General features: G+C 35.4%; 1 protein-coding gene across 1 annotated transcript; it reads right to left on the bottom strand.

Moving 5' to 3' along the window:
* Nucleotides 1-1795: 1795 nt before the first annotated feature.
* Chpf (Chondroitin polymerizing factor) lies at nucleotides 1796-24170 on the bottom strand. Its single transcript, XM_083135395.1, has 8 exons — nucleotides 23347-24170; nucleotides 21506-21657; nucleotides 18972-19127; nucleotides 16460-16702; nucleotides 15585-15751; nucleotides 14316-14754; nucleotides 5134-5317; nucleotides 1796-4433 (listed from the first exon to the last, which is right to left on the bottom strand). The coding sequence occupies exons 1-8, from the start codon at nucleotides 24029-24031 to the stop codon at nucleotides 4144-4146; spliced, it is 2316 nt and encodes a 771-aa protein (XP_082991521.1). The 5' UTR covers nucleotides 24032-24170; the 3' UTR covers nucleotides 1796-4143.
* Between the last annotated feature and the right edge of the window lie 2048 nt (nucleotides 24171-26218).

The raw sequence follows: 26218 nt of genomic DNA, 5'->3' as shown, positions 1-26218 counted from the left end.
GTGGAGATATCGTGTTCAAGTGTTTAAAAATGCCAAAGCATAAGATGGCCGGATGTGTATTAATTAAAAAAATGGATTGCTACAGAAGCTTGTTTTACCACCGACGGAAAATTTGATTTTTGTTACTTAGCATCGCTTTTCTTCCACTTTTGGCTAATCACGAGGATTAGGATGAGGGATGATATGGTGAAATTTATGAAGGAACCCTCGTAGCCATGCTGTGCTAACCACTTTCCTACAGGGATCGGCCTCACTGACAGAAAAATAATTTTCTGTCAAGCTTGTATTAAATTACTTTACAAATAAATATTGTATCGCACATGCACATACATAGTTTTACATAATGGCCTTTTTCAAAACTCTCAGCTGCTGAAGTGATTTCCGGCTCCTCTAAATGTTTTTCTACCTCATGTTCTTTGGATCCCAGGATAAATGGCCAACAATGCACACTGCGATGGGCCGTCATCTTACATTACCTCAGTTCTGAATAGAACAATGCTAAGTTGTGTGAAAAACTTAGTGTAGTGGTCTTGTGTTGCATACAGAGAAATACACTACGTCAAACGATGATGCTATTTGTTCTAAAATTTAATGCCATACATAGATTAACTGCTCACATACTCGTGTAAAAATAAATAAATGCAAAAGCTTTAAATTAACCAGGTTGTGTTATCCTAGCCTTCCTGCAAATGACAATTTGATTCAAACTATTGTCAATTGTTTGTGAAACATTTGCATGCAATCAGCACATTATTCTTTTTTTTGTTAAAAGGATGCAAATTGATTTTTCATAACTTGTGAGTAATTGGTCATGAAACTGGTGCATTTGTTCAAATTGGCATAATCGCTAGCAGAAGCTCTTCATGTGAGAATTAATTTAACTGACGATTCCCCGAAAATATGAATTTCGTTCAAAATAGTGTAAATAGTTTGTGAATCGTTAGTGCACTTTTATTTATAAACTGTAATGCTAATACAGTATAACCAGTGTGGTGTGTCCAGGATTTTCGAACGGCAGTGTTACATATGTTTTTAATAGTCAGCGCTCACTTTACTATTTTTGCCTGCCTTGAGGTTTTTTTTTAGGAACATTGGACCAAAGGTGGGTTATGACTGCAACACCACCCTCTTGGGCATGCCCTGAGTATAACTGTGCATGGAAGAAGTTCATATTCAATGTCTATTTTAATGTCATTTTTTAATTTTGGGGTGTCTTTTAAGTGCCTTTTCTTATTTTATAGTACCATTTTTAAGTGCATATTTTCATCATTTTTGGTGCCTATTTGAAAAGTTTTTAGTGCCTATAAATCCACACCCTAGTCATCAGCGAACAACAGGGCCTTCATCTCTTCCTTTCTTATCTTCTTCCCCACCTCTTCGTTAATTGCATCCATTGTAATTATGAAAAGCACTTTAGAAAGAACACCTCCCTGTTTTAGTCCATTACTTTTGTGTATGCTCGCTATATCTTTATTTTCTTTTTCTTTTTACCCATGATGCACAATAGACGTTTGCTGCATGAGCATGTTGAGCTGTTTGTTAATTTGGGTTGCAGACGAGACAAAAATAAGCTGAATGAATATTCAATATTACAAACTGCAGTCAGGTAAGAAAATACTTATATCACCTCTTTTTTTTTAAAAAAAAAAAAGAAATATAAATGATATAGTGAAAAACTTTTTCTTTCTAGCAATAGTAGATTCATTTATCAAATTGTTGTTCTCTTGGTCTTCTCAACCTTACCAAGAATTCAGTTCACTTAATATTAGAAATGAAAATGTTAGCAGTTCAAGAAATATGTATATATTTAGAAAAATATTTTACAGTCAATATTAGAAAAATATAAATAATTGTTTGCCACAATTTCACAACACTGATGAAAGGTGCATTTTAGTCAGAACAATTCTTTGATCTTGATAATACAATTACAACTTCAAAATAAGAATTTCATAATTATACAAGAAAAGTTGCATTGAGTACAACTACCCAATTTTCTTTTAAAAAATTGTTCCATTTTGATAAAAAGTCAATGCATATTATAACCTATAATTTTCTGCACTAAATTATTTACAATAAAACCATGAAGTCTCAAATGCTACCTAACTATGCATAGAGCATTTTGTTATATATATATAAAGTAACCATACTCATTTGTTAGTATTTAAAAAGAATATAAGGAACCTTTTTTGCATTCTGCAATCTTCATGACAAAACAAACATCACAGTACTCTCATTCCATCTTTATGTTTCAAGTTTGAACAAGTATTAAATGGAAGTGAAGGGAGAAATTCAGGCAACTCCATACTAAAGGTATTCATTTGAAGTGGAAAAAAAAATAGTTTGTACACTCCTGTTCAGATAAAATGGCACATACTTCAAATGCCTAACTTCATAAAATGTGCCTCTTTATGTAAACAGGGGTGAAACATAAATCACACTGACACCCCAGTTTAAAAGCTTTGAAAGATTTTTATTTTTATTTTGAAGTATTATTAACTATTGCTCAAAGATCTCCTTCATAATCAAAACTTAATCTGTGCTCTCACTGCCTTATTTAAAATGTTTTTACACGTAAAAATATGTATGTTGCCTTTTCATCACTTCTATTCAAATTAAAAGTATAAATTTAGAAGTAAAAATCTTTAATCTGTTTGAATAAAGTACTCGCTTATCTGTGAAACCATTTCTTAAAGTTCCATTAATTTCAGTGGCTACTGTTCCCATCGTTGTACAATTTTTACCAGTTTAGTTGGATAACAGAGTACTTTATTCCAGTACATTAATTTGCTACCAATTTTTTTTTGAATTCCTTCAAACATGAATACAAATCTTTAAGCACAAAAATTTAACATGCAGATCAGAATGATATCTTCATACGGAAATAAATATTATACCAGTATTGCATAGCTGTTCTGAAGCTAATATTTTACATATAAGTATTAATGATACATAAATATATAATTATTTTCTACTAATAAAAATAAAAATAAAAAACTCAGCTTGGCACAATAATTTTTTGAACATACTATGTTGCACATTATGTAGCAGAACCAGTTAAAAGGTTTACTACTTTTCAATTTCACTGTGCATAATATATTTATATAACAGTCATTAATGTATTATTTTTTATTGTCATAATACTAACTTATCTTCACAATCGTTAACAATAATACTGCACTCACTTGCATTAAATTATCTCTTAATTATGAAACTTTGGTGGAATTAAAACACTGTGGACTGAAATCCACATGATATAAAAACATATCATTCACAAACGCATATCAGCAATACTGTATTGTGCAATGGCAGAGTTTTGAAAAAATGTTTATAAATTAAAAATTATCTTCAACGTCTTACAATAATTCACACAAACATTCATCAATAAACTTGGCATAATTTATTTTTAACATGTGATTTGTGTGAAATACAGTTGTAAGGTTCATGATCGTCCCATAAATAATATACTGGAAGATCCTTTGTATAATATCCTCTACTAGTATCAACCCAAACTCTTCAAAGCTTTAAATCTTTGCAGTTCGTCTACCAGTCATACGTTTGTTGCATAAACAGTCACTTAAAAAAAATATCATATTGCTTGTGAAATATATCTATCAATTTCAGTGACTTGTTTGCCACTTATATTCAGCTGTTAATTTAAACTCAGGATGTAGGTTGTAATTTCCTCGAGTAGCACAGCTTCTTATGTGAAAAATTAAGGCATTGATAGGTGTGTGTATTTGATTGCAGGATTGTTCACCAGATGTCAAATTGCTGCTATGGTATGTAGTGTTTCTTTTCAAAATGATGGAAGACATTAAATTCATACAATAATTTTACTACGAAGTCTTGAATTCATCTTACTATCAACAATATATTTTGTAAGTTTTAAAAATTAAAACTCTATATTTATCTGAATAAGGAGATTCTTTGGAACATTGAGCAGGTCCGGGTATGCTTCCAGGTTTTCAATAGCTAAGTGACTCTCATCTTCAAAAATCCAATCAATTCCTGAAGATGAAAGTGGTGTTAGTTCTTGAGAGCTTAGAAGCCTACCAATAACTGACCTGGCTGATGGCTGATAACCCGAGAGCATTTTTCATCATTTGCCACAAGATGTATTTCAGAACTAGCATGTTAAATATTTCAACTTTGAGAAGCATATTGAAGAAGTAGATGTCCTAATTGGGCTTTGGATCCCAGTCCAGTTGTCAACGAAGCTACACACTCTTCATACTTTGTATGCTTCAGTGTGGGAGAACAGTCTTTATCTTCGTACCATAGCCTAAGGCCTGGTTCTACAGCACGAAGAGCATGAAGTTCACTGTATCGTACAAACATCGAATATAAACTGGTGCAGTTGCTGGAATAATGCTCCATAGAAATATCTTTGTCAGCCTTCACAATAGGAATTAGATGCTCCACTTGTTTACGAGCTGGAAAAGAACAAAACAATTGTAAAAACATTCAAAAACCTACTTCAACTATGATGAGTTAATGGCCAATTGTTTTGTTAGGGATGGGTAAATAGGATTTTTTTATCGAGACCAATATTATAAGGCCCCAATGGCATAGTGGTAATGTTTTTGCCTTGTAATCAAGGTGTCCCAGGTTGGATACCCGGTGGAGGCACATAGCAATTTGGATTCCACTTTAAACTATAGGCCTAGTCCCGATTAGCTTTTCTCTGCATAAGTGGACTTAAAAACTACCTCAAGCCAATATTATAAAATTCTAGGTAAAAATGGCGAACACTTGACAAATAATTTGATTATTGTTCATAGATGTGATTAGTTTTACATTGAACAGTAATATGCATATTATAATATTTACTTTAATATAAATATGGCACATGAATTATGCCTATATTTTCATAAGAACATGAACAAAATGGCATAATTGTGCACCCAATAAATATTTCATAATTTTTGCCTAATTCCTGCACCCCACAGAGGTATAGACATAAAATTCAGTTGTGACTAAACACTAATCAACAATCCTGACCTGGCTATCTGTTTTCATAACTCTCTCACTGTACTTCTGATTGGCAATGAAGTAACATACGGGGCAATTCATTTTTACTTTTACAATACCAGAAAACTTTGCATTTTGACTTTGTACCCAACAAATGCTTACCTGTCATATAATCCTTGACATAAAAAGATATATGCTGATAGCTAAGTATGTCATAGTGCCCATAATTTTTGTTAATATCCAATTCCTTTGGCCGCTGAGTATCTATGTAAACAACATCTGGATGATATTCACTGAACGGGATAGGACTGTACACTTGCCAATGCATGATGGTATTCATTCGAACCTACAAAAGTTGAAGACAATTAATTATGAAATTATTTGAGTCTTGACTGGAACATAATTTTCACTTTTGGCATGTTATTTACTTATGTACTGCAGCTAAAGCAGTTGGAAAACTCAACTGTTCCTCAAATGTTAAGATATTCGCAGTGGTCACTACGGAACATATGAGGGGCACACAGCAGTGCCTTCAAGAAGATATAACACAAACCAAGACTAGTAGCAGTATTGGTGGGAAACAGGCAAAATCTTTATGACAGATGTTGTTGCTGTTAGTTTTGTATTAGCAACTAAAACAAATATATTATTTGTTTTAAGAAAGGAAAATACTGAAATCTACTTACGAATTGATGTATATTACACTATATCCCATAATACATAATTAGAACAGTAACAGTGATAATGAAATGTCTTTCTTCTTATCAAAGATTTTTTATCATTAATGCAACTTAATTGTGAATGTTATAAAAAGATGACAGTCACAATAATCTCCCCTCCTGGGGGTGAAGAAAATATAGACATCATACTTTGATGGCTTAAAGATACAAGATTTTAAATATACACATCGAACAGTTACATAACTTTAAAATATTCAACATTCAAAACAACATTTAATACTATAACAAATCTTTCAAAGAATGACAATCAATTCAAAACTACGTTGTTACCCTTGCGCACCTATTTGTTAACATTCAACAACAACTCGTGTTTCTTCTCCAATGAACAGTGAAAGGGTTTGATATTTTGTAAATTGTGTCTACACTTTATCTGTTGTCCATCTAAAGACACCAAGTTCACGAAATTGTTCTTCACTTCCTCCACCAAAAATGGCCCCACATATAAGTCATAAAATTTATGGATAGTTTTGTTCAAGGCAGAACTTCTTGCATGATTCCTAACCATAACCAAATCACCTTGAACAATTGTAGGGGTTTCTGCGTTTGAATGAATCTTCTTTCTAGATTTTGAACGTTTAGTTGTTTCAATTAACTGAATATATTTAGCTTTCCAAGACAATTCGTTCATCTCTTCTGGCCAGTCAATAACAGAAGTTATTTTATCTTGAACTTCCTCGTGTAGAAAAATTTCAGCCGGAGTGAAACCAACAACCTCGTTATATGAGTAATTTAGTAATTTTATAACATTTGTTAAAACTTTGGACCAAGATCTGTGGTTGGTTTTACAAAGGAGTCTAAGCAAACGAATGATCTCTTTATTATATCTCTCAATTGGATTCGCATGAGGCGAATATGGTGAAGTGAGAATATGCTTTACACCAATTGATTTCAAAAATTTTTCCCATTCATTGGATTTAAATTGTGATCCATTATCCGTTAACATAACTGTACACATAGGATAATGATGGAAATAACCTAAGTTAATTCTGTTGATAATTTCTCGAGTTGTAGCCTTCCTGAGAGGATAAGCCATAACATATTTGCTGGTTAATTCTACAATAGTCAGAATATGTTGATATCCTTGAGATAATGGCAATGGACCAATCAAGTCTAAAGATAAGAACTGATGTAATTTGTAAGAAATCACGTGAAGCTCCTCTTTGGTAATATGTTGTGTTTTTTGTTTCGTCCTTGCACATTCCACACAATCACTTAAATATGACTTGACACTTCCTCTCATCTTAGGCCAGAAATAGAATTTAGAACACTTCTTATAAAGCTTAGAAAACCCAAAATGGCCAGCCAAATCATGTTGTTCATACAAAACTTTCTTGACAGCTGCTTCAGGTACAAAAACTCTCCAATGATTCGAGTTGGTAGATCTATAAAACAATATATTTTTATGTAGTTTAAATATTCCCTTAATTTCGAAATGGTCATGACCCTTGCCTAACATAGAAATTATTCGTTGACATAATTCATCGTTTTGTTGTACTTTCATCCAATACAAAAAGTATTCTTCTTCAAGTAAATCAATATCTGTGCAGTTTACATGTAAAGTGGAAGGAAACAAATTGTTTTGTGACTTAATTGGATATCTACTTAACGCGTCCGCGGCTGTATTTGCAGAACCACTAACATACTGAATTGTATAATCATAATTTTGCAATTTCAAAGCCCATCTATTAAGCCTTGGATTTAACGATCTTGCTGAATTTAACCAAGAAAGTGATTGATGGTCACAGTGTATTACAAATGGCATGCCCAATAGATATATTGAAAATTTTTCCACGGAAAAAAGAATGGCAAGACATTCTATTTCATGCACAGAATATGTTAATTCTGAACCTCGCAAAACTCTGCTCGCATACTGGATAATCAAAGTTTCACCATCGTCAGAATATTGCCATAAGACTCCACCGATTCCAATTTTACTGCCATCAGTATTTACATGGAAAGTGTTGTTCAAGTTAGGTTGAGCTAACATCTCCGGAGACAAAGCCAATTCCTTCAGACGTATAAATGCCTGGAGATGTGCTTCATTCCATTCCCATTTCTTATTCGTTCTAAGTAAATCGTATAAAGGAGCAGCAATCATTGCAAACTTATCCACAAATTTTCTTCTCCAATTTACCATTCCTAAAAATTTTCTCAACGCTTTTCTATTTGTTGGAGTAGGATATTCAGTTATTGCTAGATTTCTTTCTGGATCTACAGCGATGGTTTCACCTGATACTATGTGACCAAGAAACTTCACATCAGTTTTACAAAATGTGCACTTCGATAATTTGATGGACATATTTACTTCTTTCAAAGTTTTCAACACGTAGTCCAAATGTTTTAAATGACTTTGCAGTGATGGTGAAAATATAAGAATATCATCCACATACACTATAAGAAATGAACTAGTATCATTGCCAAACACTTTATGCATTCTGTCGACAAAAACACTAACAGCACTCTTAATACCAAAAGGCAAAAAATGAAATTCCATTAAAATACCACGATATGAGAAAGATGTGAACTTATAAGATCTAGGTGTCAGTGGTATTTGAAAATATCCACAAGTTAGGTCAATCGTCGAAAATAATTTTGCGCCTCTCAACCTAGGCAAAAGTTCAGATATAGGTTCAACCTGTGTCATGGGTGAAATTACATGTTCATTCAGCTTCCTAAAATCAACAACAGGACGCCACAATCCACCTGCCTTTGGAACTATGTGGAGAGGGTTCCGGTATGGAGAAGTACTTTCATGAATTACTCCCCACGTTTTCCATTTCTTTAATTCTTTCTCCATATCATCTCGCCTAGCGAATGGAATAGGGTACGTAGATGCCACTATAGGTTCATTCGTATCTAGCTGTATGTCATAAGATTCCACCTTGGCTGCCTTTGGTTTGTCCGAAAACACATCTTGATACTTCAGTAATAAATTAAATAACTTATCAGCAACTCCAGCTTCACAATATTCGTTGCCATAAACTTTCTTATGGATATCTTCTTCAGAAGCTAGATAAGCAGAATCATTAACATGAGAAGATTCAAATGTCAAAGTTTTACAAGATTCAATTACGGAATTTAGCGAGCAAGTATTATTTGTGGAACTCTGAACAAAAGGAGCTGATACTTCTTTACCACTTGAAAGAATTAGTTCAACAGTAGACATACGATAATTAATTATAGCCTTATACTGCCACAAAAATGGTGCTCCCAAGATCAAATCGGCATGTAATTGTTTAACTACATATAAACCCACGTGGAAAAATTCATCTCCCAACTGCATAATTACATATTTAAAACCCACAACTTTTATACGTTGCTCACCAGCGAAACAAGCCAACTGAATTCCTTCTATTGGTTCCAGCTTTATACTTGGTAATAAAGAACTTAGAGTGATCCAAACCTTGTAATCCAACAAATTACATTGACTACCAGTGTCAATTAAACAATTAAGAAACAGGTCACAAATTCTTCCCTGTATTTCTGGTGCTTCAAGTAAAGGTGTAGGAGTTCCTTTATCTGTAACAGTCCACTCAGGCTCTGAATCAAACCACTCCAGCAAAAATGCAACAGGTAAAACATCTTCTTTATCAACGCCTAAATATTTAACTCTATTAAAGTCACCGAGACAAGACTTAACATGCAAAAGGTAAGGATCATAATTACAAGTAAGCTCCATGTGGTCATCCTTTGGCAGGGCGAATTGGAGCGCATTTCCCCGCCTTAGTTGTTTAATGTTCTCGGAGGGCTCCCACTAGTAGCATTAGTTACTGAGGAACATTCTTGATTTAAACTAATGTCATTGCAATTCATTCCATTTCGGAAATGTCCCTTGTTCCTTGCTGAAATCTCTGAGTTAGTGTTAATGGAGTCACCTCGCAATTCTGTATTGGTCGGACTTTGAAATCTTCTATTCCTGTTGTATCTAGGTGCATCTGTATTATTGCTATTACTAGCGTTCCTTTGAGTGTTCGTTCTTCGATTATTATTATGAAAGTACAAACTTCGATTGTTACCTTGTCGCCTATAGCTCTCTTGATTAGCTCCAGATTGCCTATAGTTGTTTCTGGGATTCCTAGCAGCTGGTTGGCCCATAAGTCTCTCTGAAGCTACTGTTTGGGTAGATGAATCGCTGCATGACTTATTTTCCATAGACACTTGCCTTACAAAATGCCTAGATTTTTCGAACCTATTCGAGTTGTACTCCCCACTTATATAATCACCAGGTAGAGACAAAGATTTGGTTTTATCACTAGAATATAAGTCTATTGCCCTGAGTTTTTGTGTTAATTGTTTAAGGTTGGAAATTTCGTGACAACCCACATTCTTAGAAACTGTTTCTGGCAATTGCTTCAGAATTACTCTTATTATCTCAGCTTGTTTAGGCTTTTCTACAAGGTTGCAACAAGATGAATATACCTTCAATGCGTACGCTTCTAATGATAAACCAGAAGATGTGTTGTATTTACGAGAACGCAAAACTGTCAGTTGGCTTTCTAACAAATCATTCGAAGCAAATTGTTCAAGAAACTTGCACACAAAATCATCATATGATGAGAAATTCCGTCTTTCACTATTGAACCAATACACTGCAGTATTGTAGAAACATTTGTGAATAACTTGCAGGCGATATTGAGAAGATACACCAATCAAATTTAACATTGTTGTCAGCTGGTCTATAAACTCCCTAGCTGATTGTTTCGAGACGTCACCTCCAAAACGTGGTAACTGGCTTAGCTCATTTACACGAATAACTTTACCCGGGCATTCTCCAAATTGGTTTCTTGCAGAAATATTTGTATTACATTCTGCACGCGCAGGTTTACAAAACTGGTTTGATTCAAAATTTGGAGACTGAGAATTCTTAGAAGCAATGTTAATTGGATCATTCAAAATGTCATTTCTGGGAATGTAATTTTGATTACAAAACATCGGACTCATTGAAGTTGTAGCATTTGTATTACCAGCCACAGTATATAATGGCTTCTCACATGAAGGTGTATGCTGAAAACACATTTGTGAAATTGGATTATTTGAATAAGCTTTCGTTGTACAACACTGAGTTTCATTATGAAAACTGGCATTCAAAGGACTTCCATAACCATAATGGTTAGTAGAACAAGGTTCATTGTAATGCACTCTATTTGTATTCTCCGAAAGTGCGAAGTTCCTATTGGCCAACGGATGTGTAGTGAAATGAGCAGGTGATTCGTCACGTGATGGAGGATCCCACAAATAAGATGTATTGGAAAGCCTGTAGGTAAAATCAGTTCCTAAAGAAGTAGCGTTCTGACCTGATTTACATTTAGTAATTACAGGTACATCAATATCAGATGAATCATAACCGGAAGAACCAACACCACGTTTGTCACTTCGAGCACTATCCCGAAATTTAACATTTCGTGATCTTCGATTTGAATTTGCGTTATTTGTTTGACAAGCCACATGCTCAGTTTGTTTACTATTTCCATCCTCTTCGCTCAGTTCTCGTCTTCCATTCAAAGTTTCGTTAGCAACACTGTTGCTGATGGCATTGCCTTGCTCCAAAGAAATAACCCTATCTCTAAGGTCATTTACCAAGGTTTCAGAGCTACATGTAGCAGTCTGAACTACCTTCACTCTATCTAATTCCGCATTTAACGTTTCAAACCTAACCTCATGTTGAGTAAATTTCTCCATAATTTCCTCATTGCAGACTTCCAACCTTGCCAACTTTCCGTCATGACTCTTCATTTGTTCTTGAATATCTGAAACTTCGACATGCATAGTACTAATACCTTCATCCAATTTACACCTCAACTCACTGCTAACATTTTGACAAGTTTGGGCAACATCTTGTAACGAATGTTCAATATGATCAAGCCGGCCGTTAAACCTAACATTATGCTGCTGTAATTCATTTCGAATGGCTTGAAACTTCTCTTCCAGATTTTCATTATTTTGTTGCAATTCCCTTTGTAACATTTCATTATTTTGTTGCAACTCCTTTTGCAACATTTCGTTATTTTGTTGCATATCCTTTTGCAACTCCTTTTGCAACATTTCATTATTTTGTTGCATATCCTTTTGCAACTCCTTTTGCAACATTTCATTATTTTGTTGCATATCCTTTTGCAACTCCTTTTGCAACATTTCATTATTTTGTTGTAATTCACAGCGAATGTTCTGTTGCAACTTTTCTTGAAGATTTTCATTATTTTGCTGCAAACTTTGGGTAACCGTAACTTGAAATGCAGCAATAATTTTGTCCAAGTTTGGATTCACTGTACTTGTATAAGACTTTAACAAAAAAGGATCAAAATCTGGTTTACAAGATTTACAAAAATAGCTTTCATTAGAAGAACTAAATATTACCCAGTGCATTACAGTCAAACCTCTGCACTCCAAATGTTCCCATTTATTGCAGCTATTGCACTTCACAAGACGAGAATCTGCTTCAATGTTACTGCAACAAATAATATTCTTCGTTGGGTCAGCATTTTCTTCAATAGTTTCATTTTCCCTGAAACTATCGACGACATCGGATCTTAAGAAAACTCCTGTTCTTAAGTTGTAAGAATGTTGTTTCCGATCCATTATTTAAAGTAATCAGAAGATAACTTCCACACTATATATTCACGAATCCTGGCTGAAGGTCGCCATAAATGTTGCTGTTAGTTTTGTATTAGCAACTAAAACAAATATATTATTTGTTTTAAGAAAGGAAAATACTGAAATCTACTTACGAATTGATGTATATTACACTATATCCCATAATACATAATTAGAACAGTAACAGTGATAATGAAATGTCTTTCTTCTTATCAAAGATTTTTTATCATTAATGCAACTTAATTGTGGATGTTATAAAAAGATGACAGTCACAATGTCCGTGTATTACTAACATCAAGTGCGCTTTCCTGCCCAAGAGCATGCTTCACAAGGTGATGGCATGAAGTGTTGAGCATATTTTGGGGTTTACTGTCCCATTCCTGTAATAAGGCTCTTGAACAGACCTTGGCAGTGGCTTGCTGGCCGAGCAATATACTGGATATCCTCAACCAGGAGGGCTGATGAGGACAGGCATTGTTTTCCACATGTAGGAACTTGTATCCCATAGTACGTAACTCAAAAAAATTGGACTTATAGCTTCAGGCTAACGCCCCAAGTATATCTGCCCTGTGAAGGCACCCCTAGTGAGCACATGGGAAGTGTACAAGCAGTCAATATAATGTCTGCTTGCTCCTCCACCACCATACTGGTCTCTTTTGATGGCATTGTCATGCCTGTATTTGCTCCTGGAAGGGTCCAAAGTGCATATGTCTTGTGTCACTTTTGAAACTCAATCTGGATTTGTGGAGATAATGCTTTATGATGTCACAGTTCATGTGCCCCATGCATGGTGTTCTCTGTGCCAGTCCTGTTGAGCTCTTCTGCAGATCAGTTGCATGGTACGCCAGGACCCAACCATCCCTGTCACTGCTGCAAAGCCCTTGATGCGGTCCTCTGCTAGGCTTCATCTCCAATGCCATCGCATAGCACAATGTGGCACTTGGATCCCCACTGGCTTAGCATGGTTGGACATCCCCATGTTGTTGGAACCCTGGGACACCCCACTTGTGTTTGACCAGCTTCCAGTTGTCCTATAACCCTGCTACTTTGAAACATGATCATGATGGTTACACTCAGCCATGACAAACAGTCTGCACTGTAATGCTTGCAAACATGTATTTATGTACAACAAGTATGGAAGACTGGTACTACAACGAAGGCACCTATTATATGCCTGTTGTGTAACTGCACCAACACTGCAACAAGTACTGTGTATGTTGGGAGTGTTTCTGTGCATGTCTGGAAGGATCCAAACCCACATTTTTAAAAAACTTTTGAGCACCAGTAGACTTATAAAAAGATAGATAGATGTTTTAAAAGCAATTAGAAAATAGAGACTGTGCAGTAAAATAAACACAACATCCCCTTGACATCAATTATCCCCACAATGCTGGGACATCATCATCATTTTGATGCTTACACCAGGAATCAAACCTGCGACAGTCTGTACCAAAAGCAAGTGTGCTAATCATTTGGCTACGTGGGAGCCCTGTGTACTAAGTACATGTTGGTTACAAGATTTTTATCATGAAATATACTTTGTTAATATTTAACTTCCACACCACATGCCAACACATTTCAAATCTTTATGCACAATTATATTGAGGAACACTTGACATATATTTTATTATTTGTATTCACAATATTTAATTCACATCAAAGAGTCACCACTACAATTAAAAAGAAGTGTTAGTTGATGTACCTGCGAACTGAACTCTCCCTTTGTAGTATATGAGAAAGATACATATGATATTAAACTAACTAAAAGGACAATACATGGTTTTTCATTATGTGACTGGTATGCAGCTCATTCCTCCTCACAGTCTGGCTGCTTAGTCATCAAATGTATCTCAAATGCCTGCACTACGCTGAACATTTTAATTTCTATCAGGATTCTGACCTGGAACACCAAAACAATAGTGAGAACAATTAAATTACGGAAATTTACCCAGTTTACATGATTAACTGCAATGTAAATGATGTCTGTAAGAATTTATTAAAATTGTAATTTACCCTATTTAAATATTCCTGTCGAATTTCCATGTTGGGATGGCACACCAATATAAGAGATTCTGGAACAAATTTTTTCGACACTAGATCTAAAATAACAAAATCGGACGGGCGTGTTCCTTTTGTTTTAATCGAAACCCATGCAATCTTCATTCCATCTCTTTTGTGTCTCTCGCTTAGTGTAACAGCAACATCTTTTATTTCTCTAAACACATCATCCTTGTTTCCTTTGCCAGGCAGGAGAGGATCGTACAGCAGAACTAACATGAGGAATGTCTTGTCCTTTTTATCCATGCAAACACTTGCATACTGGCCGATGAGCCTCCTTGCTTCGGTTTTCTGAGAAGCTTCAATTGGAAGGACTAGGTTGATTCGAGTGTTCTCTGTTACGTATGGAATAGGCACAACTTCCACTTTGCCAAGAGGTTTTGACACTTCTATCCTGTGAACATAAAATGTGTCATATAAAAATAGCACTTAAGACATGTTACATAAATATAGAAAAACTACCTTGCAAGGGTCAAGAACCAAATAGTAATACATTTCACCAGACTTTACTTATGAGGCACAATCAGTAGGGTGTTTGACTACCACATGCAAAACCCAGATTCAATTCCTGGGGTAGGTGATCTTAGGTGAACATTTTTCTGATATTGTCCCTGCATAAAGTGACTCTGCGGCTCACTCAGCCTCTAATCGATGGGTTCTTGAGGACCAGCCTGGGTGAAGGGTAAAGATGACTGAGATAGGGTGCTGGTCACATCACCCTCCATGCTCGCTATTGCATGGAATCCCTTTGTTGCTGTTATCTGGCTTTATATGTGTCCCAATGGTGGGTGAAGGATCATAATTTTGTGATTCCTCCCAGGGGTTGAACCCAAGATGGCTTACAATATTCACAAAACTGTTAAATGATTATATTCTCCACTGGAATCTGGATTATACATGCAATTTTCATGCTGCCAATACAGCAACATGCTATAAATTTTTGACGAATTTTATGGTTTTAAATATTTTAAATTTTCTTGTCTCCTGAAAAAAATGCAAAATCAAGGTTTCACTGTATATTTTAAATACTACCATAGGCAATCTTAATCTTCACCTTAACTTCAAGTAAATAAAAATTTAAGCCACTCAGTTCCATTAAGCAGTCTACTTGCATAATTGTGAGAACAAATCGTTCTTAATGTTTTTCTAGAAGACCTGCAACTCTACTATTTGGATTATGGTTTTCTAGTTGTTATTTTGAACTAATTTTTAAAAATTATATACCTCTTGTGGCCTTCCAGTCCAGTTGAAGTGTCACGAAAGGCAAGGTCTAGAATGTAGTCCATTCCACGAGAAGGGTCAAAACGTCTGTAGCCATTCAAAAGCCTTCTGTATTGGTAACGACCTTCATATTTTGTCAGAATGGTTGTCACTGTTTCATTTAACACATACTGAAATAAAACAAAATGCAATTCAAAAATTAAGTTTAACAATAACTTTCATAAAGATATGAAATACTTATAAAAATGCAAAGTGGTCCAAATAAAACTTGATAAGCATATGTCATATAGCAAGTCAGTTTGAAAGAAACCAAATTAACAATAAAGCTGCATGTAAGACTCCATACCACCATAAAATGGTGAAGAAATCTTATAACACAGGTCTACTTGTTATGCAATATAAATACAATTTTCTGCATGCTAAAGATATGTGCGTAAAAATAAACAGGACGTCATGGGTCAAAAATGGCAGCGTCTGCACCGTGCCTTGCCGTTCTGCAGTCACGCGCTATCTCGGCCAGGAGTAAAAATGAACGCCAGGTATATTGAATTCAGATTAGCGCAATTTTACAATTATTTCCAACCAAGATTATTCTTCTCGATAAAAATATAAAGATCAAATGTGGAGGTGCGTACGAACAATGTATTTACCTATCACCTAGTGTAACTAAAACTTTGTAATAAAACCTGCACTCAATGACGATCAAAAATTCTATACTTGCAGATATACTACCCAATGACCATATTTACAATAGCAGCCAAGACAAAATATACTTGCTTCATAGGCCTAAAATAATGAAGTGAATCATGAAAGGTAAGACTCTTTTCAGTAAATATAAAAGAATTATGTATATGTTTCATTTTGACCATTTTACTCACCTGAATATCTTGTTTATCAGCTCCTACCAACTTCTTTATATTGCTGAAATCTGAATCGAGATACAAATGAGTTTCAGTGAAATAATCCCAACGAATAACATCAAACCGGGTGCCTGGTTTATTGCCAGGTTGGTTGCCCACAGGCCATGTGATAGCTCCTCTGCCACCTGGAGCTATTTGGGACATGTTGATTATAAATTCTCTCATTTCTTCAATTGCATGTTTCGTATTTTCTAGCTCAATCTATTGAAAATAAAAAAGAAAGGGTACATAAAATACAAAAACCAAACATAAATATTAAACCAAAACCATACAGAACAGAAATATACCAACAGAAAGTCCCGTTTTGGAACTAAAAATGGTATGCCAATGGAAATTGTATGCACGAGATAATAAAAGGGAGAAAAATATAAAGAACTTAATACATAATAAAAACATGTTATTTGTCTGCAATTGACAAGTATATGACCATTTTCAGTTAATTAATTAACCGAGCATTCATTTATGATTAATTATGTTATTAACACTCAACAAGAAAACTGGATTGCCCAGGGTATGAACCCAGGACTATGCCAGGGAACCAACTTAATGATCTAATCACAACCTCTCCCTTCAACACTAATTGAAAATATTTTGGGGTGTGAGGGGATCGAATCGGTCATTTGACCTTGGTATTGTTAATTTTAAATTACAATAATAATAAACTTTTTATGTTGACAGAATTTGTCAAAAGCAGGAATAAAGTTCAGTTTTTGGATATTCTAGCAGAATATCCCCAAAAAGATAATTCTGAGAGTTTTAAAAATTCCAGGACTGTCAAAGGTTGCAGAACATAAAGTTAATGTCTAAAATTTTCCCTTAACTTCGAAAACTTTAATAACTTGAATGAAGTGTGTAAAAGTTAACAACAAAGTAGCATGACAATGCATTCCATACATGAAGAAAAACAGTTAGCCCACTGGATATTCACTAATCTGGTATATTGAGCAGACATGTCCCCCTAGGTGATTACAACATTAATAATAGTTTGGCACCAAAATTATTTAGTTATTATTTGTTTACAAATATGACATCGACTGTGTCTCTCTGTGCAGCATGTTACTAACATTTCATAATCTTGCCTGTTTAGAGGAAAACCAGGTGCAAAAAGAAAAAAAATCAGTATGATGCAAGACAAAAGAATATATTGGGTTCATACATAAGTTCGTAGCAATTTTTTTTAATTGTGGCAAAAGTATTTTTATTTCATACTAATTTGAGATGAACAAAAGTCATAAATTAATCAGTAATATACATATTTTCCTTCATTGTCTATGACTGTCTACCAACGCTGGGACAGTTTTTTAATTCAACACCTAAAGAAATCAACTGATTCGGGGTTAAAAGCGTTGTCAAGCCAACTTTGAAGAGCATTTTTGTCACAAAAGGAGCTTCCTTGAAGATTGATGGATTGAGAGCTGAAAAGGTAGCAATCCAAGGGTGCAAGAACGGGGGGAGTAAGAAGGATGAGAAATAACTACCCAACCAAGCTCCTGGATAGCAGCTTTTGTCATGTTAGCGGAGTGTGGGTGTACAATATCGAGTGTCTCAGCACTTGATGCTGTCACCCATGGAATGCAAATGTCGCATGATGGTTGAATGGTCACAGTTCATCACATTTGCTAATTCTCAAGTCGACTGATGTGGATCCTCATGGATTAAAGTGTTTAAACTGTCTTCATTAAAGCCTGATGGTCGCCCTGAACGTGGAGAAACGCTTAAGTCAAATATACTATCTTCGTAATGACAAAACCATTTTCTTGCCCAGCTTTCCCCTTGGCATTCTAACCATACAAGGGACAAATGTTTTGGGCTGCCTTTGCCCCTATGTTAAACTCAAGACAGAAGAATATGTCGAAAATGTTTTTTTTTTCCATTGTTCTTTAGCCCATAAATAACACATGCATATTCACAAGCACAACAATCCCACTTTAATTGATGAACATTAAAGGATAAACAAATTCCTAACACCGCAGTGTTGCCATACCAAACACAAACACTACGAACTTATGCATCAACCCAATGCAATAAACTTCCCAAGTTTTGTCACAGAGGACATGGTAAAAGGAACTGAGAAAAAGGAAGGGCTAAATACCCACACAAATGTTTGGTGGCTCACTACTAGCAAAATTTTAATTTCGTTATCTTCTTAGTACCATCATAAGTGTGCTTTATTAATATTTCCATGTATAGACAACTTAATGATTATGGCCCTAGACAGGACCTAATTCAAATTTTGATTTGACTGACTATGATAACAATGCATTGGAGTAGCGTGCATCTGATTTTCTGCATTATAAAGACAAAAACGAACACTGCACAAACACATGGTGACAATGACATTTCACATGACATGCATAATCAGGTTATAGCATGGGCTAAGGGAGACAGGTGAAAAGGCAGATTTTTAAGGTAAGAAATATGCTTTCTGCACATGGTGTGAGAATCTTCTTAAATTGATGTAAAGACATACCTTACAAAAATAGCTATGCAGCTTATAAAATGTTGTCGGAGCTAGAACTGGATATATTGTAATTGCATTTTTAAACTTCGTATCCTTTATCATTATTCTCATATCGTCTTCCATTTCAAATGTTTCTTGAAGCATGAAACTTCTAAATGTTTGGCCCTATTGGGAGAGAATCAAAACAACACTATTATTAATACCCAATTCTGACTAAACGATACACAGAAAGGAAATTAAAAGTAAGTTTCATTTACAAAGGGAGAAAAACAGTTACATGTGCTTGCAAAATATATTGTAATTGCAAATTTCTATCTACAAGCGAAAAAATAGTTTTACAAGTATTATGAGTGGGCCTTTCTGATAGCATATTAGCTAATATTATTGCCTTAGGGGTACCGGGTTTGAAAGCAATCAACATTAGACATTAGTTTATACATATAATCCTTTTTTACTTTCTTATTATTATTCAACTTGTATTTTTGTATTCAATGTTCATCCATCATACATGTAATCAGGATATGTTCATATATTCCATTTGTACTTTACTTTTACTTTACTTTATATTAATCACCGAGACAAGGGTTTGTTGTAAGAGCGACCCTCGAGGCCGAAACATGCCCGCTCTAATAAAGACAATTTTATTATTATTATTATTAGAGCTGAGCCGATACCGATGCCAATACTGATACTTGTATAATTCCAGTACAAAATAACAAAGGCTAGTTACAAAGTCATACTAACTCGTCACATCACTAGGAACGTATTTAGAAATATATAATTTGAGGAGCCAGTCCGAGCTAAGTGTCTCAGAAATATTAAAATAAAATTGTTTCTATTTAATACCTTAATACAATTATTTGTAATAATATGAAAATTAATTAATTAGTACTTAATTTCTCTGATGCGTATGGAGTATTGTTGTATGTAACCACAGACTTAGAAATGGAGAAGAGACAACGTTATTGCCTATTTTGTTCTTTCTATCTTGACTAAAAAATATTGTTACTACATAAATAGTAAAAAGATGCTATAAAATCAGAAATAAAACAGCAAATATTTATCATCTGGCTTACGTGTACTTAAGAATGCTAAAATTTGTGCAAAACAACAGTCATGGCAAGGAAATTTATGTGAAAGAAGTAAAAAAAAAAAATATATGAATATTTATTCAATAACAAATAGAATGATGGTATCCATTTGATGAAAAGTAAAGTTTCTGATAAATATTTTATGTACATTATTGCAAGTAGTGGTGTACATAAATCTTTAGAGGGGCCTCTCAGATGGTGTCGCCGTCGCCTTGTAATCAATAGATCGCGGGTTCGATACTCAGTGAAGCCACACAGTGATGCAGGTCCCACTTTAAAATGTACGTCCAGTCCCAATTACCTTATCTTTCCTAGTACTGTCATTCAAAGCCGAATGTTCTCAATCTAATCTTGGCGGAAATTATTTATTGATTGATTTGCTTTATTTTACTTTGCTTTTTGTGCCACTTTTGGCTAATTTGCGAAGATGGGGATGAGTGATGACGTGATGAAATTGATGAATGGAAACTCCCAAACAGCCATGCCAAGGCCGGAATTCGAACCCTGGCATCGTAGTGTGATGTGCTAACCACTCCGCCACGGGGGCCAGCTTTCGGCAGAAATAAATAGCCATCATTGGCCAATACCGGCAGTTCACACGAAAGACAGAATTGAAGAGGATAAGTATAAATTGCTGATTCACCTTCGTACTTCGTACTTTCGTAGATAAAACAAAGCTAACTTCACAGTGACCTTCATCCCTCTTTTCCAAGAACTCTGCAACTACCTGACCCGGCATTAATGCGGCGGGGGGTTAAAAACATCCACCTATCTTACCACCACGAGCTTCAACAAACAAGAATTGGCAATGAATGATTTATTTCCTACACAGTTAACTAAGCAGTTACATGCCTTCATAGTCACCTTTGAGTTCAGCTTTCACTTGCCCATGTCTTTGATCTTGTCATCTGCTTGCCAGGAGGGTGGGATTTTATCCAGAGTTCCTAGCAAAATCTATGGAACTTCCTGTGCTGGTCTCCAATCTGTCACAAGGAACGTTTAAAAAGGACAAATGTTGAGACGAACTGTTGCCTTTGCCCACTCTTCTAGCCACTGAAAATCTTTGGTATCAGTAATAGAAAATCAACCGATGCCGCTAGTATTGGCCGATACCGATACATCAGTATCGGCTCAGCCCTAATTATTATTATTATTGCATAGTGGTTTTGATTCCACTATAAATTGTAGGTTCAGCCCATGAGCATGCTTTAGCCTACTTGAGCTGAATTTTATTCGTATTATAATGATGTGAACACAAATAATGGTAATCTGGATTCAAGTGGCTTTAACCAAATCTGCTCTACAAATCATGATGACGAGGTCAATACATTATGTATGGCAGCAGTAAAAATATTTTGTTACGGTTCCATGTAAAGGACACTAAATTATGACAATTTAACTGTTGCAAATTTTACCAGAAAATTATGCTAAAAAAACTAAAATGTTACCTACCTGAATTGAATCTTGACATGGTAAATCTGTGGCATGAAGAATGCATCGACCTACATTATCGTCATCCACATCAGAGAAGGCATTCTTCACACACCAGTCTATGCCAGATAAAATTTTCCTCAGTACAGAATTGCTTAAGAGTAAACCAGCATCTGTAGTATAAGTAATTTATTAAGAACAACAGTTCAGATTTGCAACAGTTCATTACATGCAATTTTTACAATAGGTATCAGAGTATTATACACACATGATGATCGTACAAGGTGATTTCATCATAAACTTTCCAACGAAGTCGAGCAAGTTACTAAAAACGGATATGTTAGGGATCCCAGCTTCATGTAACATCAGTTCTCAAACACGAAACCCCCTTGGAGCATCTTATGAATATCCACCATAATTCCGTTTCAGAAAAAACCCTAAATCAAGAACCATTGTTCACTGTGAAGTAAGGATGCTCGCTTTACAGTGCTAATTAGTTTCTCCAAGCTTCATACATATTTCCACAATTGTTTCCAGTATTCTAATGTACTTTCTAATACTCCTGAAAAACTTTAAAAAAAAATCATTAGTCATTCGGAACAGTTACTGTCCATTGCCTCAACACCCCAACAAACTGCTGCAAGTTGGAAACTGTAAAATTAATTTTGCTTTTTGCCCACAAAATAATTTTCTGCAGGGACAAACAATCATGTCAACTCCTATGCTCGCATGCTAGGACATATATGGGAAAAATTGACAACCTGTCTTGAGTTGAGTTGTGGACCACTGGAAACTGGATGATCAACCATGAGAATGTAGAAGTCCACACATCCATCAAGGAGTGTATGTTTATGGTCTGAAATCTACACAGTGTTTGCTCCTTACATTCTCTGTTTTAATTTCACTGCCTGTGATATTTTACATCTCCACTAGTATGAAAACAAAGACGGAGATGGGTACAGTTGAGAAAATTCTGGAAGAAAATAGGATGATGCTTCATAAAATGAAGCAAGACAGCACCTATGCATGTGTAGCCAGAGTCAAGCTGGTGTACATGTAAACACATAAAATGCTTTGGAGAAATGAAGTTCAACCTGCCACACTGACTACCTGTATGTTCAATGTTTTCAGTTGCAGTGTTATATAAAATAAGCGCTAACTGTTAACCAGTAGCATACTGCAATTGTTGGGGAGTTTTAAGAACAAAGCAAATAGGAGAGTCATCTATATAAACACAAAAATAAAGCAAATGTAAAAAAATGGTACCTAGAAAAACAGGTAACACTTTACTATACCGGAGACGGATTTCTTCAAATTTACAGGAGAAAGTACTTACGCAAATCATTTTCTGTAGCGTTGTTGATGTTCGGGAATGTACTTTTGATCCATTTTAATTCGAATGCATGAGGTTTTCTACGAAAACCTATTTCTGATGCGCTATTGCTGCTGCCGCCATTTGCTTTCTGCACGAGAGCACAATACGCTCTGGTATTGTCCGTATATGCTAAATTGAACGAAAGGAGTGCTAATGGAACCTAACCTAACAGGCCTAACCTAACCTAGTAGGCATACCTCGTCCCCGTGATGGTTTGTGGGGCTATCGTGAATTTTTGGGCTAACGTCAATGGTTTTTGGGGCTGCCCGTGGATGGTTTGTGGGAAATAAGGAACAACAGTAAGTACTCGTTGATGTAAGAAATAGACGTTATTTTCGTTAGAAATTCATTATTTCACCTAAAGAAATGTTCCGCAATGCAGAATAGTACGTTAGCAATGTAAAAAATTGCGAAATAAATCATTGATAGGTGTCTCCGGTATAGTAAAGTAGTACCGAAAAACAATGGTTCTATTAAAGCTGTTTACCTAATGAACAAAAAGGAGTATGTTCATCTTCCTTGCCACTGCCAATATGGACATCTTCACTTACGCTGATCTTTGAAACTAATTCGTAAAGTTCACGAGCTTTTATATACGACGTGTCTTTTACAATAAAAAAGTAATCGAAATCGTCCAAATAATTATCGGCGATATATTTTAAAACATGAAATGGTTTCAATATTTTCCGAGTGTCCGTGAAACCTACAATCCCTGGCATGCTGATATTCAATTTCTGAGGACCTGCAGCATCTACGAAAAACATGATCTTGTCTACTAAATGAGACACAGTCTTGTTAATTGCCACTCCATTGCTAGATATGGTTTGTTGCGATGAAAGAACACCAATAAGAAGTTTTTCTTTAATTCCTAATTCTGTCGAATAGTACCGTGGGCGAATGAGGGTCTGCGGAGTCTTTTGTGCCTTTTTTGGTTTCCCAGCTAGATTTATTCTTGGTTCATAATCATCATTATCCTGTTTACTGCTTAAGGATCTTCCCCTCGATACATGGTCATTGGAAAAATCCTTGACACTGAAATTCGCTAAGTAGCACTCGTCCTCTAGAAATGGTGTCAAAATTAAACTCAAAGAAATCCCGATGCATAATCCAATCATAAAAAACATATTCTGTCTGCACTGCAGATACACAATTCGAAACGCACTACACATCATTTCCTTTACTGAACTACTCTAGGTCGTAAACATCCTCATTTACTGTACAAACACATACACATTTTCCGTTCTCCTCAAACCTCGCTGCATGTTCTTCGAATGTTTACAAACAGCTTATTCGCGCGGAACGTAATCAATGAAAAATTACACGTGTCGTCTGTAGTCCAGTCAATGAAGGACAAAAAAGGGCCAATGTCGGGAATAATTCCGTAAAAGCTGAATTTTGGTCAGTCGTTAGAACACTACTAGTAGTCCAAAATCCCAAGACCCTCCTCGCGGTGCTTCTCCCCCTCGCCCCCCAAACTACCCCCCAAACCAATTTCAAAGACCGTTTGGTCTGTACTTCCCTACCACCGCTGCGTTGCCAGATGTTACAAAATTTACAAAATGTAAATGTCATAAATTTCAAACAGAGAAATCATTGTCCTGTAGTTTTTTATGTTCTATTTAATGACGGCATTATATAACCTGTCATAAATTAATGTGATCTGAAATTTCCATAATTATGCAATTTTGCAAAACGCTTAATTTTTTTTGTAGTAAATACTTCAAAAGCCATAAATTGTTACTTGCTTGGCCCCCCACAACTAACCAATGAAGGTGTACGCACCGGTGTGGTTTGGGATCAAGAAGGAACCATCGATAACTGACGGAGCCCGACACCTCTGGAATTTGATCCACTTGTCCGGATTTCTCCCACACCACTTGAGAGATCTGATTAATAGGATCGATCATTCAACAAAACGCATTCTTGGCCCATCCTGAAAATCTCCTGCTGGCTTTAATAACCGACCAAAATCCCAGAAATAAGAAGTTTTGGTTGGCAAAGAATTAAGAAAGCAAGAGGATTGAAAAAAGGCAAAAGAATTCGCACTTTTGTTTTACCAACCATCAATTTTAATGCAGACCAATACTATGACATGGTTGATTGGGCTTCATGCTCCCTCCACGAGCCTACGTTGGCCAATAATATTACAAATGAAGAAGTAGATGACTACAATAAAAACAAAAATATAGCGGAAATTCAAGACTTCCCCTGCCACACACAAGGAGTGGAGCGACTTGTGAAAATTATCACAGAGGCTGCTTCTTCCGTTTTCGGCGCCAGCGCACGTGATGGCTACATCAAAGCGAAATTGGAATCTAGAGAACATATGCCGACATTTCGAACAAAAAGTGACTATAAAGTTCAAGGAGAAAACTAGAAGAAAATCTTGGCCTGCCCCTTAGTAAAATTATGTTTGCCAACATCATTTGGGTGGGTGGAGCTCGCAGTCCAGCCACCTCCTCGTGGTGAGCTCTGGGCTATTTTCAAAGCATAATAAGCTATGAAAATAAGCGAAGCGCTGGACAGTAATTGAGGAACTGTTAGCAATTAGAAATCCAAAATATTTTATTTAGTCTTTTATATCGGAAAACCTTCGAATAAAACACAGTCGAAACCAATTGGAAACCATCAATAGAAAAATATGGAGTTTTTAGCCTCAAATTGACAATTTTTGACCAAAAGCATACGTAAACAGCATAGGAAACCACCCCTAAGGCACGAATGTAACATATTTGCCATAAACAAAACAATAAACGACCATAATGCAGAAAAAAAACACATGAAATAGCCAAATAATGACATTTTTGTGAAATTGTTGTGCGTGTTGCATAACCAAATCACTATCAAAACTTCAAGGTCGATGCGCGCCACCTAAACGACCTCCAAAAAATCTGAAAAAAATCAGACGTGTTTTTGGTCACAAATGGCCACTTTTCCGCACTAGCCACCTTAACATTTCGAAAAAAAGTTTTTTTCGATACACCCTAGTACAGGTGTTTGGTGTTGAATGGGAAATCTTGCCTGTATTATATTATCCAAATGTGAAGGATTTGAATTTAAAACATGATCAAAAAGGGAACCAATGTAATGAGAGATTCATTACAAAATATTTTGTAAAATAAATTTCAGTATTTTCGTATCATCAATTACAATGAATGCTTTTTCCTTTCAAATAATAAAAAAAAAATATATAATTTCAATTACTTCTACTTTCAAAAATAAAATTGGGTTGTACGTAAATTGAATTTCTCTTAAAAATGTTATTTAAGGTAAATTTATAAATACAAAAAAAGTATTTTAAGGGTTCAGTTCATCTAAAGTCTTCTAACAAACATTTCGTAAGTACAATACTATTGTAT

Source organism: Lepisma saccharinum, chromosome 14, assembly GCF_977018435.1.
Source record: "Lepisma saccharinum chromosome 14, izLepSacc3.1, whole genome shotgun sequence".
Classification (NCBI taxonomy): Eukaryota; Metazoa; Arthropoda; class Insecta; order Zygentoma; family Lepismatidae; genus Lepisma; species Lepisma saccharinum.
This window is presented reverse-complemented; position numbering and strand designations above follow the sequence as displayed.

Excerpts from the sequence above, each read along its gene's own strand:
- Chpf (XM_083135395.1), bottom strand. The coding sequence starts at position 24,031 with ATGATGTGTAGTGCGTTTCGAATTGTGTATCTGCAGTGCAGACAGAAT. Across the intron at positions 21,658-23,346 it reads TACTCCTTTTTGTTCATTAG|ATGCTGGTTTACTCTTAAGC; the intron begins GTAAACAGCTTT and ends CTTATACTACAG. Across the intron at positions 4,434-5,133 it reads TGTCAAGGATTATATGACAG|CTCGTAAACAAGTGGAGCAT; the intron begins GTAAGCATTTGT and ends GTTCTTTTCCAG.